We start from the raw sequence: 15,535 nt of genomic DNA, 5'->3' as shown, positions 1-15,535 counted from the left end.
CAGACAGTTCAACTGAAGTGTTTCACTATCCCTGGGAGGACCTCCTGGTGACAAATTGTCACATACTGCATTTAAGAAACAGCTCAACCATCTGGGGGGAAGGTTTGCCTCTGTAATTATTAGGACTTGACTTTCTGGAAAACTGAATTGTTTAGTGACTGTGTTTCAGCAATAAAAGTGGGCAGTGTGTTTTGCTGAAAATCCTACGGAACTATATAGTAATCTAAGCTAACAAGTATAAATGAAATGTTCTGCCAGTACTCTGTGCCTTTCTACTCCCGTACACTTTCACCACAGATGTATGTTCATCCAGATTAGATTTGCAAGGGGCTTGGATATCAAGGCCACTGGGTATTTGCATGTCTACCATACTAGCTAATTATTTTGGTTCTGTGCCACAACAGACTATACTTCCCCATGGCTAGTTCAGAAGAAAAGGAAGTTATCTGCCATTATTTCTTTTTTTAAAAGAAAAAAAAAATGGAATTGGCATAAATGGTACATCCCCAAAGGTCTGTTCATATTGGAGGTCACAATCAGAAGGATTATAGTATACAATCGCTGTACTCCTTCAAACGAACTGGGCCCTACCTCCTACTGTGCAGCTGACACAGGAGGCTAAGACAACTCCATTAGGAGTGCATATCGCTACTCAGCAGTGGTCCTCAGAAGCAGATGGAGGGCTATTTACTCAAATGCACCATGACTCCTGGCTTATACATGAGCATCTGGGATGTTTCCTAACGTGATGTGATGCACAATGCACTCAAATTTATCAACTGTCCCACATGCAATTAAAGGCCCTGATAAATAATTCCATGGCAAAGGCCTCACAGCTGAATTGAAAAGCAGCAAGGCGTGAGGGGTCAAATGTTTCCGCGGGATTTCTATTTAACAAACAGAACTGCTTATAAAGGAATGTCTCTACTGTGCTGCTGCAGAGTTTTTTCACACAGCACAACCAACTGAAACAGTGAGCTGAGTAGCTGGCAACTACTGCCGTTTCCATTTAAAGTGCAATAATTTTGTATCTTGCATGGGGAATCAAAGAAATACACATACAAACACAAATCCACACCCAGCCACACACATGTATCTTAAAAACAGTTATCAGGTTCTGTTTATGAACATAAAACAGGAACTCTCATTGACGATAAAGGATGTAATCAACACTGTGTATGGATACATAGCTACTGCCATTCCTATTCCCTTTGGGAAAGCAAGATAGTAAGCATTACAGCAATCCATTAGTTCATCCTTTGATGTGGGTTTTTTCTCTTTAAACTGTGTTCTAGCCTTAAGGATTTTTCCTTCATTGCCTGTAAATGTAGCTATCTGAAGCAGGGGAGTGAATAAGCGTCCTGCTGCTTAAAATGCAAGGGCAACATTTTCACGAGTAATTGGACATGTCAAAATATAAAACAGCCTTATTAAAATTTCTTGTTTACAACACTCAGGCAATGCTAGCTTCCCACTCTTCAGAGGAAATGCATGGAAGAAAAGGAACTCAGCAGGAAAGAACACACTTGTTTTCATACAGTTATATTAAAAGTTGCATACCTCCAGGATAAACATTATTTGAAAAGAACACTGCTGTGGTGTCGCTTTAGAACTATGTTGTTTTCAGACGGGAACATCTCTTCCTCCCCACATCACGTTAAACAAAAGCATTTGCAACTTCAGTTCTGAGCCAGTTATCCAGTAACAAATTTTTAAGAAACCAGTAATATTTGAAACGTAAGAAGCTGCATCATATTGAATCAGAACACTGGTCCTTGTTGCTCAGTAATGTTCACACTGACCAGTGGTGGCTCTCTAAGATTTCAGACAATAGTATCTTCAAGCCCTACCTTTAGATGCTGGGGATTGAACTTGGAACCTTTTGCATGCAAAGAAGAACTCTACTGCTCTACCGCTCTACTACAGTCTTTTGCGAATTCACATGCATTTAAGGGCATCCCTTCAGTGTCATTGGTTCAGTCCTGTGGAGTACTCCACCAACAGACTTTTCTATTCCTCCAGGTCTATGCAGGCAATTAAGAGTACACCCTTCCACAATGATTAATTGAGATATGTTTTTAACTTTTTGATGGCTTTATTGTATTATTGCACTGTTTTGTTTTTATAGCTGTAAACCACTTAAAAACACAATTATTATTAAAGATTTTCTTGGGTTACAAAAGTAAGTGCATTGTCTCTATTTTCAGGTCATAAAGTCTTTTCTACTGATAATTTGCTGTAAACCACTTTAATATTTTTCATGCTAAAGCAATATACAATTTAAAAATATATAAATAAGACTAAATTTGGGGGAGTTCATTCTGCCAATGATGTCAGTTCCACTGGCAGGCAAAAAATATCAGATTTTACCATTAATTGTTATTTTCTTGTTGAATTTTTCTTCTATCCTGAAGGAGCTTCCTATAAGTGCCTAATATAGCAAATGAAACCAATGCAGATCATGAAATGAAATGAAGAGCAACAACTAAGCTTTCCTGGTTTTTGGATAGTATGAGAGTCAATTTAAGATGATAACCTTCAACCTAACATGGTTTAGAGCACTGGTCCCTTATTAAGTGTGAAAAGGCTCAGATTATATTATAACAAAATGCACAAAAATGTAATACATCATAATTTAACTACAAATAAGGGCTTCTGTTACGGTTAGAATGTAGGGTGTGCATCTTTCAAAAACGTCTGATTTGAGAAAGTTTTAACTTTTGTTATTGCCAAATAAGTGAAAATATAACAACAAAGGAATCAAGTTGTTGGTTTTCCCCCAACAGGAATTTTAAAGTGTGTGACAGGTGAAAGGAGACATATAGGCATGTTGAAATGATGGATAGGTGCAAAGGAGAATGCTGTGTTTACTCTGATTTCTTTTACCATCATCAAGTCAGCTTTCTGACTGTGGGGCAGAAGCTGCCCTGTCCTCCTGGCCTGGGCACTGTCATCTGCTCTGCTCCTGGATCTGATGGGCAGGGTGGGGGAGAAGGGGGTACCTATAGGGAGTGCAAGACAGGCAGAACTGCCACCACCACCGTGAAGTTGCTGCTATTCTATACAGTCAGAATCTGCAGAGGCAGACCTTGTAAAAGAACTGTAACTTTAAGAACTTCCTTTATTTAAAAGCATTGATAAATTGCTTAATAGTTTTTAAATCTCTTAATTTTACTTGACCTTGCTTTGCTGTCCACCCTCTCATTCCTCATTTCCTTGTGTGGACCAGGGCCTTAGTAGTGATTTTTTTTTTAAAAAAAATCACATAATACTAAAAAGTCTCCAAGTGATATTCATTCTCTCTCTCTCTCTCTCTCTTTCTCTCTCTCTCTCATATACAATAAAACATGTTATAACAATGAGCAGTCTCAGTGCAGTAACATTTATAAAAACACACAGTAAAGCCCGGATTGAAGAACTGCAGCATCAGTATCATAAAGCTGTCCGGAACGACTGGAATGAATAAAAACATTTTTATCTACTGCATAATTAGAGTGAAGTTGGTGCCAGGCATGCCTTTCTTTTATCATGGAGAGTTTTCTAGAGAAGGGAGTTACTATAGAGAAGGCCTGTGTCTGTCTTTCATATGGGAAGAGGTGGCCCTTTAGGTAGTAGGGCCATGGGCTGCATAGGGCTTTGTAAGGTCAAAAGAAACACTTTAAATTAAACAATCATTTAAAAACTGGCAGCTAGAAGCAGTGCTGTGTGTTCACACCTTCCTGCTCTTGTTAATGCTCTGGCTGCTGAGTTGCCTCCAGGAAGGCTGGTGTAAACCCCAGAGCAGATCTGGGAGAGAGCAACAGGCATGTTTGAGGGGTGGTGGAAAGATGGAGAAAAAGGGGAAGTTATGGTGTGTAAGCTGAAGTCATTCTGCTCACACAATGACTTTGTTAGTTGCAACCCATACACAGCAGGGCTAGATTTGGAGCGTAAGTAAAAACACCCAAATCACAGAATGCTCCCTGGGCATTTGGCTATATAAACAAGCTATAGCTGTTTTCAGAATCATTCACACTGAAAGAGAACTGAAGTTTTGTGAGGAGGAAGGAATATCTAGATTGAAGACCTTGAAAACTGTCACAACAGGGAAATGCAGACTGGGCTATTTCAATCTTTGGGTTGATATAGCTTATTTGAATTGGCTTTGCTCAGATAAAGTACATATGAGCACAATACCCTTTACATGTATCAATAAAATCCTATAGAAATACAACCAAAGCAAAGTGAAAGGAAGGAAAAATACCTAAAAGGGAGTTCCCTAAAACTGGAGGGTTGTTTTTTTTCTTAATAAAAAGGTATCCAGAAATCTCTAAAGGAGATGAATAAATATGAACATCTGGAGGAAGTAAGCCCACGGCAAAGGGCTCATTGTTTGCTGATTTGAAGATAGAATCAAAAGATATATAAGAAGTCAGCTGCAGATCTTCTGTACATCCATGATTTTTAGTTACCAGCTTTGCTGGCAGTGGTTTTTGCTGTTAAGTAGCCTGTGTAAAATTTGTGTAAAAGAGCATTTCCTCTGTGAGTAGGTGACTTCAAGATTTATTGCACCAATGGGTTAAATTAAGATGATGAGAATAGAATAGACCAAAAACTAAATTTGATATGAGTCAAATGTATCATCAAAACAAGAACACTCTTGAAGATGCTCCAGAACTCTTTTTACATGCCCCAAATATTTTTGGAATGGTGTAAGACACCAGCCTTTTAAATGCAATTTGCCCATTTTCCTGATGTTTTGATTAACACTCAGTTTAACTAGAAAAGTTTGAACTCTGGGAAAATACATAGCAGAAGATTGCAGCTCTCAAAGTGCGTTGTTTTGGCTAGCTGAAGAAATGATGCCAGTTGACGTCTAGCTTGAAGTCTATAAGGACTTAGGCCAACATCATTCAAGGTTAAGTGACACTTTAAAGAACATTAAATTAGGTGTTGACAGTTGGATAGATAGATCGATGAGTGATTGCCTTGGAGTCCCCACAATGACCACAAAGGGCAGAGAAGAGAGTATAATAAAGTTTCAAGTTTGGTGAATATGGTTTTGACCAAATGAAATCGCCATGACTTAAATGTATGCCTCTGGAAACTTGTGTCACTGATTATTTAACCTAAATGATTGTTTGTTCTTCCTCTGTGCTGGTGATAAACATAGCCAAACAGCGTTTAGGATACAAAAACGCTGAGAATTTTTTTTATATGGAAAACCCAATCCTATGTACATACCAATGTTTCCCACAGCAAATAGGTGAACTGTGGAGAAACAGACGTGCACTTAAACACTTGTGTTCATATCACTCTGGCCCAACATGGGAATTCTGTACCCTTTATGCCTTCTAGTATTTTCTGTGGGAAACACTGTTGTATATATCGAACAGGTTTTTCACGTAAAGTACGGCGCTGCTCTGAATACAGCACAGATGTGGGGGAAAAGCTTTAATTTTACTTGGGGGTGAGAAAGGAGGAGGAGTTTAAAGTTTACACACACACCGACCTAAGCAAATTCAAGATACCTCCATTCAATTGAATTTTGGCTCAGCCTAGTTTTTGGCTCACTATGTGCTCAACAGATGTTCTCATTAGAATATTCCCCATGATGTTTTTAAAATAAAATTAACTGAACTTAGAAATCTGTAATTAGCACCATCTTACAGAACAAATCAGAACAAGTTTACCGAAGTACTCTATTTACAATGAGAGTGAGTTTACCCCCAGGGCTTGCTTTACTATTTTGTTTCAATTTTCATGTAATTTCATCCATCACTTTTTTTCAATCCTCCAAAGATGATGGATAAAACACAGAAATAAATAGGACCAACTGTTCACAGATGCCTAAGGGAAAACATAATTTTGTTATAAATAATCCTTGGCACAAATCATGGAAATGCTATATGAAAATTGTTTGTTGAATAGTTTATGAATACAGGCTTTAGCTTCAAGTTTGCAAATAAGGTGTAGTGCTCCCCAACCTTCGTTAAGTTGGAATCCAATCCTATACAAAACTGAACAGATATACAAACAGAAATCAAGGTTGCTTTAAGTTTCTGTTCAAACAGGAGCCCCATGGGATACTGCCTTTTATTTGCATGTATACATGGAGCAGAGAGCATGCACAAAAGGTGACACATGTTTCAGAATTCTTCTTGTAAAACATCATAAGAAGTTTGATTCCTGCTTTATGATTTGTCATGAAGGGGAAAAAGTAAGAAATACAAACTGGTAACGATTTATACAGAATGAAAGAATGGGCATTTCAGATATATAATGTTTAGTGTGTTTTTTTCTAGATCTAATAAAAAATAGCAAACCCAATCATCTAATTATTTTCAGAAAATACAAAGGTCAGATGTTACAGTGAAACAAAAAAATAGAAATATACAAAGGAGCTCCATCACTAAGTGTGATAAGTGGTGGTATTAGGATATGGAGAGAATGTAGGGCAAAACCCTGTTCCAGAAGGTGCCAGAAGGGGCATTTTCCCAAGCACTTCTAGCTGTTGTCATATTAGGCTGCTTTGGCTCCTGTTTGTGAGACAAGCCAAGTTGTTAAAATGACTGACATGCCCTTAGACACTCTGGGATAATGGATCTTCCCTAGGATGTCCTGTTTTTCCACAACGGTTCTAATCTGTTTGATTGTGATTCTGTGGTAACTTCCTTTAAAAACATGCCTTGGCCAATCCTTCCCTCCCCCCCCCCCCCCCGCAACTCTGTATTAACAGTATTTGGTGCAAAACGTTTTGCGTATGGACCTTCTTTGTCAATGTGAACTCTCTTAGGAGAATCTGCAATTCACAATATGGGAATTGCAATTTTTATATTATATATATTTCATCTATCAGACATAGATGGGGGGAAAAACCACCTGTAGGGTTTTTTTTACTGTGTCCATGCTGGGAACTACAGATTTTCTGTAGGGAGTTCACAGTGACAAATTAAGCGATGGTGTTAAAAACGACATAGCTTGTCTTACAAAATTATATATAGAATTTGATCTGAGTTTAAAACATGCCTGCCATGAAAGAGATTCACCCATGTTTTAATAAGGCCAATTCTCATTTTCCAATAAGCCTTTGAATGCAACTTTTTTATAACATTTGAAGTCTTCTCAATATTCTTGCATTTTCCTCATAAACAGACTAGGTATTTGCCCTTAGTTATTGCTGCTGTACTACACAACACTTAACATAGTGGTTATTATTTAAAAATTTGTATACTTTTTCTAAGTGGTTTACAACTATAATTTTTAAAAATAAAACTATGCTTATTGTGCTACCATCCTGTTGCAGAAGCAGCAGAACTAGCAATTCTAAAAACTGCCTAGTAAGCACGGTGAGGGCAGGAGAGGACTTTCATCAAAGAAATACAGTAAAAGTAGCTAAAAATGATACTAAACTGCATCCCAACAATATTATCTGCACTTGTAGTATATCCTGTAGTTAACTTAAATAATAATGTATTATTTATATACAACTTGAATGTTGTCTTAATGTATAAGCTGATAGAAATAATGAGCTTAAACTAAATTATTGCAGAGCAGTGAGGTTCCTTTGTCAGATACTGGAACTAAACTATGCTGCATGGCAGGAAGTGCTGGAACTGATAGACTAGAACAAATTTATTTCTCCAGAACGTCTTTCTACTTAGTTTTCTTTTTTGTGTGCATGTTATTTTGTAATGTAATTTTTACAATGAACATAATAATTTATCATTTTTAATGTCTGACCTTCAATTTAGATGGAAAGCTGTTAATCATGAATTTAAACTAACATTCATTTTAAATAAATAAATAAATACATCCAAATTCTGCATCAAGGAAACATGGCCTCTTTGTCTGAAACGGATTAAACAAACTAGAAAAAAAACATATTTAAGTCCATGCAAGTTATTCTGACTGCAATGCAGGCTTTGGAATTCTTGGCAAGAAATGTGGTGGTAGAAGGTGGGCAAGGTGGGAAGTAATGGTGGGCAAGTGACCTGTCATGTATCAAACTCACAAGTTCCATCCTGTCCCTTTTGCTCAAAGGAAAATCAAATAGAAGGCTAACTTGGACCTTTTAAAGACTTTAGAAACGTTTGTTGTTCTTTTTAAAGAATTATTGTGGGAGATCCAGAATGATTTTCTTGGCAGAGCCACTCGCTTCTACAAATACGGTACATGCTTCACAATTGTCTATGATATTACACAGGAACACCTGGAATCTTGCGATTCTTAATTTCTACATCTATAAAAGCCCTTGCTGAATATGATGAGAGGGCAAGCCAATATGTTTTCCATGTGGCATTGTAAGCTTTCAGAATCTTCAAAGCACAAAATGGCAACGCTTTCACAGTCTTTTGTTCTGAAGTTGACATATTTGCTTATCTAAACGTAAGGAAGGGCAGTAGGCTGGGAAATATATAAAAAGAACAATGAGATTTATTACTCATTTTGGAGAGCAGGTGTGTGTAGCCTTACCTGATTTGTCCTCGCACCAGGGGTCTGTTTTTTGTCCTGTTCATATTAGAGTCAAAAGGAACCTCAAAGAACTGCCAAAAAAAGAGAGAGAAAGGGAAAGAAGAAAGATGACTTTAAGGGATGCAAAAGACCATCCGAGCTAAAGAACAGGCTGTTTTTGCAGGTGCTTTGGTCTTCATTTCAGAAAATTCCCAAGCACAACTGAAACAGCAAATTTTACATTGATTTTGAAAGCAAGTCTACATTAAAACTTTTGGCTTTTCCTTAAAAAGGGGGGGGCCCTACCCGTAGGACAAACATAATTTAAACAGGTCCTTCAAGTTCTATCTTTGACAAGTTTGGCAAGACTTTGATGATGCATGTATATTATGAAAACAACCGTCTTCTTCCTTCTGTCCCCCACCTTTTCTTAAAAAAAAACCACTGAACAAACAATCCTTGCTAATCACATGCTCCTACTTTTAAAGATTAATGTTATAAATGTTTTCAAGATCACCCAACTTTGGAAACTTATGACCCACCCTACAATCAATCAATTCCGACAACTGCAAATGCATGCAACAGAGTGCACGGATAGCAGTTAAAAAAGAAGCCATGTGGAATTATTTAACATGGCAGCTCAATGGAACTTTAAACACTGCCTGTCGGATAAGTTTTGTGGTACAGTGAGTCCCTCCAATACCACCCTTATAAAGCAAGACACAGCACTACAGAGACTGGTGTTTTATTCAAACATGTAAATCACACAGAGGTAATCAGTAACGTATTCAGTAATTGCCAAACTTCAGTGAACGGCAACCTCTTTTCATGAAACTAAGTATTTATATGAGCTTCTAGTATGACTTTGTGACCAATTCCAGTAATAGAAAGGATCTAAAGCAAGACACAGAATCACATTCTCCACTCCCTGCAAACAGCAGAAGGCACAGTCTACTTTTGCAGTACGCAGCTGTCAACAGCTGCTGACAGCAGCAAACAGTACAGCGACATCAGCTAGTCACTGCCACCAAGTGTCTTCTTTTCCTATGTACAATACACAGTATTTTTAAATGAGTCAACTGGGACAGCAGGGCAAGTGGGTGCAGGAATTGCAGCATCAACAGCACTAACTTGTGACAGCCAGACCCAGGGCAGTGGGCAAGGTGGGGGGGGGGGAGGAAGCAGGGCCTAAACATGTAGTGGGGGTGGAGGGAATTTCAAAATGTCTCAACACATTCCTAGTTATATTTATAAACCATCTTGCTTTCATCACAGAACTTAAGGCAGAGTACACGTGGTTCCCACATGGTCACCCATCCATGCGCTGGCCGGACCCAGACATGCGTACCTTCAGCACATACAGCATATCTTGCTCAGGGGTTCAGCTTGCTCTTTGCTGGAATCCTGTTTGTTTTTATGAAATGTCTTTTGTGTCACAGATTTTGCAAAATAAGAACTAAACATGTTCCATGGTTACTTCTTAAGTAACCAGGTTGTCTTTCTGCGCATTTTTTACCCCACTGTCAAGCTGTTGAGATAGGAGTCTGAGAGAGATAAGCATCTTTTATATTTATTAACTATCGCTTGCAACTATAGCTTGCAAGCAACTCCCAGGAAGAATAAAAAGGTGAAGATACATAAAATTAGAAGTTGCCTATGTTGGTTATGGCAAAACAGAAGTCACTTCATGTTTTCCCACCCATATTGTGACAGACAGTATTCATCTGAAGGTGATAACAGAAAAGGGAAAGATTGGGAGGAGAAAATAATAATTAAATGTGACAGCAAGTTACAAGGGAAGGGTGGTAGAAGAACCAGCTGTCCTATAGCTTTGAAGTATATAAAGATTTAGGAAATTTGTATTAAATGCGTATCAGCATCCAGGCCTTTTCATAATAGTGTGTGTGTGTGTGTGTGTGTGTGTGTGTTGTTTGTGTATCTAAAATAGTCAACACAAGCACTTTTGATGCAAATATGTCAGCAAGACACCAGTTGTCATACTTTCCACATTTCCCCCCAGATGTTCAGAGGAGGGGGAATCTCATTCCCCTTTAAAAATGTGTCTCAAATACCATTCATCTGTAGATCCAGGCAGAGGGTAACACTCAGTTTTAGTTTATCTCATTACAGCCTGCGGAGTTTTGCTTGTTTTAGCAAACAACAAATTCAGTAAGAAGAAACCTGGATAAATAAATATTTTAGCTGCTCATAAGAGGCCGTTTCCTCAGGAAGTCTGAATGCATCACTTCATTTGGCTGAAAGAGAATATTGTCTTTCCTACATTTTTGGCAATCTAGACACCAGGAGGACAGGCGCAGGGTTAAATCTACAGCAACAGAACACCACCAAGTGACATAACTTGGCAGTGATTTTGAGACCATACACAACATTTTAAATCAGTAGAGATAAATATTTAAAACATGATGCTGAGAAAAACCACATAAAATAGGACTCTGTGGTTGATTTCTGTTGCAGATCATTCCCCTTACATAGCTTTCATCAAATTGACAAAGTTATTACATTCTGTGGTCCTCAAAGTATGAGATCAACTGTCATATTGCTGTTTAGTGTTATGTGCAATCATATGTTTCTCATCAGTTCTCTTTGCAATGGCCTTCACTTGTTATGTTTACCAAAGCATTATGACAGTTTGAAAATGTCAACTTTCCCCATGCAAATACAAAATTGATGTTTGAGTATCAATCAGCTTTAGGTAACAGGCAAAAAACCCCTCTAGTAAGTGATTATCAACTGAAGAGTAATGACTCTGACACAGATCAAGTTATAGTGGACCACACTAGCATTACTACCACAATTTTCTTTTCGCTGTTTTCCTTTGATTGAAAGTCACTTCGAAAAGTCTCTAAAGGAAGAAGTACATGAATATATTAAACACACAGAGAGAGAGAAAGGAAGAAAGAGAGAGGGGAAGAAAGAGAGATGGAAGGTGAGAAAAAGGAAGAGTTATTATAAACAATACATGGGTTGCATGTTACAGGTTGAGGTTAAAAGGCTGAAGATGACGGCTCTAATTCATACAGAGAACTGCCTTTTGGTAAATAAACTGTTAACCATGTAAATGGAAAGTGTGCATGCAGCTGATAAATGTTTTGTGACATTTAGATTTTTTTATTGCAAGAAATGACATCAACAATGTCTTTACAAAATCCTGAAAAAACTGTTTTCTATTATTTTTTCTTTAAAGGAACAATATTTTCCTACCACCATCCAGGTGTAAGGTAGTGGTTGAGGTTGGCATCTGTCTTTCTCAGGAGACAATGGAGGAGCGTGCCTTTGGGGTGAAGTCAAACTGTTGGAAGGTTAGAGCGCCTGTTAAGGCTGTAGGGATGTGATTGTCTAACATAAGCTAATGAAGTAAAAAGATGTCCAGTTTCTGTATTAGGTGGTTGCGGAATCAAAATAAGCCAGGAAAACCCACCCGATAATTGAATGTTACCCTCTGTAAAAAAAAGTTTTGATTTCAGAGTTAATCACTTCTGCTAAGCAATTGGCAGCCAGGCACTTAATTAAGACTGTGTGGGCAACAGAAGAGGGAAGAGAGAGCTACGTAAAGTACTTCTATGTAGGGAAAGAAGTGTGAAAACTCCATATAGATTGTTGCAATCAGTGATCAAGTATGTGCATTCATAGCATATACTACATGCTGGCTTCCTTGTACATAAACAATGAATGAGCAAACTGTGCAAGTGTCCCAAGCAATATTTCACATTATCCCTCTAAGAAAGTGCTTTCCATATAAGTGAAACTGCATAGAGAGCAAAGATACAGCTGGTGTGACTGTCCTCAAAGTCTGTTCCTAGAACACTCCAGCATAAACTAGTGATAATGTGAATTCACAGGGAAGCTGATAACTTTACTCAGAACAGCCCAAGGTCACCAAAGCTGTTCAAATGGTACATTGTTTGCTTTTACTATTGTGTATAATTGGCTACCATGCTTTTCCAAATATCTAAAGAACTAAAGTTAGAATATAACTCTTCTATATTAAAAGACAAATTCAGTTCACGTTAATGCATAGCTTCTCAATTCACTATTGCAAGGGTATGATATGGGGAAAAAATTTAACATCTCACTTGCAATTATCTTTCTCCCAGTTTTGAAAAAAAGGAATTGAGCAACTAGAACATTCACAGACTTTGAAAACCATCCTTGATGTAAACTCACTCAGGCTGGAACCCCAGATTGGGTGAGAAAATGGCTTGTAAGAATGGATAGTAAAACAGGACACAGAAAAAGCTTTACTGGAAGGATCAGCAACATGGTGCCTTTTGGTGCATATGTACCAAGAGAAGCCTTCCCTGACATCCACAGGAACCACTTACCTGTTGCCCCCATTGAAATTAAACTTGAAGGAAACCTTTTATTGTAGCCAATAGCGAAGGCTAAGGTGTGTGCTTGGTTATAGTGTATGTACGGTGCCCATGACAATTTATCCAGTTTGCAACTGTACCCATGAGCCCTGATTCCTACTTTACTAAGAAAACATTAAGGATATTTTATGCTTCCTGAAACAGAAACAGTGCATTTTGGAAATTCTGATTTGTAATCCTAGTTTGGCAAAGTACCTGTCACTTTTTATTATTAAATTTGTGGACCAGAATATTTTCTGTTATAATTCTGAAACAAATATTGATTCAGAAAGGACTACTATTAAAACCTATTCTAAAAATTAACAAATGCCGATGTCAATAATTTTTCTAAAAAACCAAATCTTTATTCACTGAGGCACAGGGATATTTGTTTTAGTGTTTAAAAAGAGGATCTCCAAAATAATAAATTATAGTTTAAAACTACAATTGTAAAACCTTAATCCTTGGTTTAAAATGACTAACTCTCAATAGGTTTCTGTCCTCTCTTTCAGAGAGTGAAATAATTCTCTCTGCATTCTATGCTCAGACTTGAAGTGTCAAAATGGCACCACCCAACCACAAGAGGGAGAATTGAGGAAGACCCAGGGTTTATCTAAGTATTTATTTCTCACCTGCCTTTTACCACAAGGTTCTAGTAGGTATGTAATTTGAAATAATATTTCCCTCTGAAAATTTTATCTGCACAGTCATGTTTATACAATTCAATACTTTCTCCCAAAACTTAATAAGCAAATGACATGGTCAACAAAAACATGAACACTCCACATTGCAACATTTTCTTGTGTTCCAAAAACAATAGAATAATCTGGTGGAGCTCTATTGACCCTGTATACCATTAATAGTTAATTCTTTCTATCTATCAGAGAGCAGAGCCAGAGTAAATCTAGAAACATCCCACACAATTTTAACAGAAGAAAGGCTTGGGAGCCTTTGGGGAGTACGGTAAAGGGAGGAGATCTTTTGATTTCAGAAAGGGCACATAGCACCTGTCTGTCTTGAAGATGTGAACATGAAGCAGAACAAATGGGATTAGAAGCTGTTCTTTTGGAATCTTATAGGCAGCTAAAAACATATTGCCCCACGAATCTGGATTGCTACTTACAGATCCCTTCATAATTTCCCACTTCAAATTAGTGTCAAATTAAAAACAAGACCACACTATGTTATTTTGTAAAACAGTGTCACATTGCTAATTTTGTGCATAGCAGATGCTTGTTCACTTGAGCTACAAAGCCAGGTAGTCACATTCTGAAGATGATAATAGCTACAAAAAAGTGTTGATACTGTCAATTCAAAAGGAAATGCTCTCATATGGGAGTACTGAAAAAGTCACAGACTTTAATTAACACATTTTCTGTCCCAGAAGCATATTGATATTCACTGTGGCCTCAGCTTTTACAAAATTCAAGGAATCACAACCTGCTATTTTGCCAACAGTAAGATCAGTAACACCTAATTCATTGCATACTATGACTTTGTGGTTGTCGCATCTTGCTTTATCAGGCTAAAATGTCAAAATAAGGGACAAGCAAGGCCTTGTGCCTGCAGTAAGGGACATAAATTAAATTCTACAACATACTGTTCAATAATAAATAATAAAAACTGCAACAACTCTACACAGAGGCAGATCAATCCCTTCCACAAAAGAGGCATATGCATTTATTTTCCTGGCAGGCAGATCAAGCCCTGCTTTGGTCTCCACCTCTATGTTTTGTTCACTATAAGGTATATTTTGATTACACGGAGCAGCAAGAAATTAAATAAAGCAAAACGCCATGCAAATAAAAGGAACAGAACAGTTAGAAGCCATTTCCTTTCCCAAATTATCTAATTGCTTTCAACAGAATGGCTGACTTTACAAGTCAACACATCTGTACACATATACTGTATTTTTCACTTTAAAACTCAAGTGTTCTACAGCAGTTGGGGGGCTTAGTTCTCTCTTAAATGTATGGGTCACACCACTTCACTGGAACTGGCCAAAAAAGGCAAATTCCATCAACTGAGACCTCATCTGTTTTAACCGTCTCTGCTGTCACCATGCAGTAGCATCTTGCAACTATCAGATCTATATCAAGCCATAAGGAAGACAGACATGCTGACGATTATTTCAACAACTCTGAAATGTCAAAGTGATATGGCTGGAATTCAACAGGGCCTTTAAACTAATGTTCATGACAGAAACAAAACAGGGACTGCCCAGAAAGTATGTGACAGTTAAAACTACTTTTCATTCCTCCAGCACATAAGGAAATCTGTACAGCTCCTGCGACACATATTCAGTACCCCATTAGAAAGCCTGCAAGGTATAAATATTAATTAGAGGTAAAGCGTGCCTTTTTAATGACACAGAAGTATACTGAACATGAATAAAAGAAGTATACAGTGGTACCTCGGATTACAGACGCTTCAGGTTACAGACTCCACTAACCCAGAAACAGTACCTTGCGTTAAGAACTTTGCTTCAGGGTGAGAACAGAAATCGCGCTGTGGCAGCGCTGCTGCAGTGGGAGGCCCCATTAGCTAAAGTGGTACCTCAGGTTAAGAACAGTTTCAGGTTAAAAATGCCAGAACGAATGAAGTTCTTAACCCGAGGTACCACTGTACTGAACATGAATAAAAGATCTATACATTTTCTAAACCATGCAGAGTCCAATAGGAGGTCATGTGAAGATAAAGAAATGTACCTATTGGCACTCTGTAACAGTGTT

At 37.8% G+C, this 15,535-nt stretch overlaps 1 protein-coding gene and 1 long non-coding RNA gene across 2 annotated transcripts in view; one reads left to right on the top strand and one right to left on the bottom strand.

Annotated features, from left to right (window-relative positions):
* LOC307210429 overlaps nucleotides 1-15,535 on the top strand; it is a 963,897-nt gene that overhangs the window by 375,533 nt on the left and 572,829 nt on the right. The gene's annotated exons all lie outside the window — the stretch shown is intronic.
* The window catches only part of COX10 (cytochrome c oxidase assembly factor heme A:farnesyltransferase COX10), a 91,649-nt gene that overhangs the window by 26,998 nt on the left and 49,116 nt on the right, over nucleotides 1-15,535 (bottom strand). Inside the window, exon 5 of the mRNA XM_079966259.1 lies at nucleotides 8,455-8,525. Coding sequence (XP_079822385.1) covers nucleotides 8,455-8,525 — 71 coding nt within the window. The remainder of the gene's footprint in view (nucleotides 1-8,454; nucleotides 8,526-15,535) is intronic.

Source organism: Podarcis cretensis, assembly GCF_951804945.1.
Source record: "Podarcis cretensis genome assembly, chromosome: 2".
NCBI lineage: Eukaryota > Metazoa > Chordata > Lepidosauria > Squamata > Lacertidae > Podarcis > Podarcis cretensis.
This window is presented reverse-complemented; position numbering and strand designations above follow the sequence as displayed.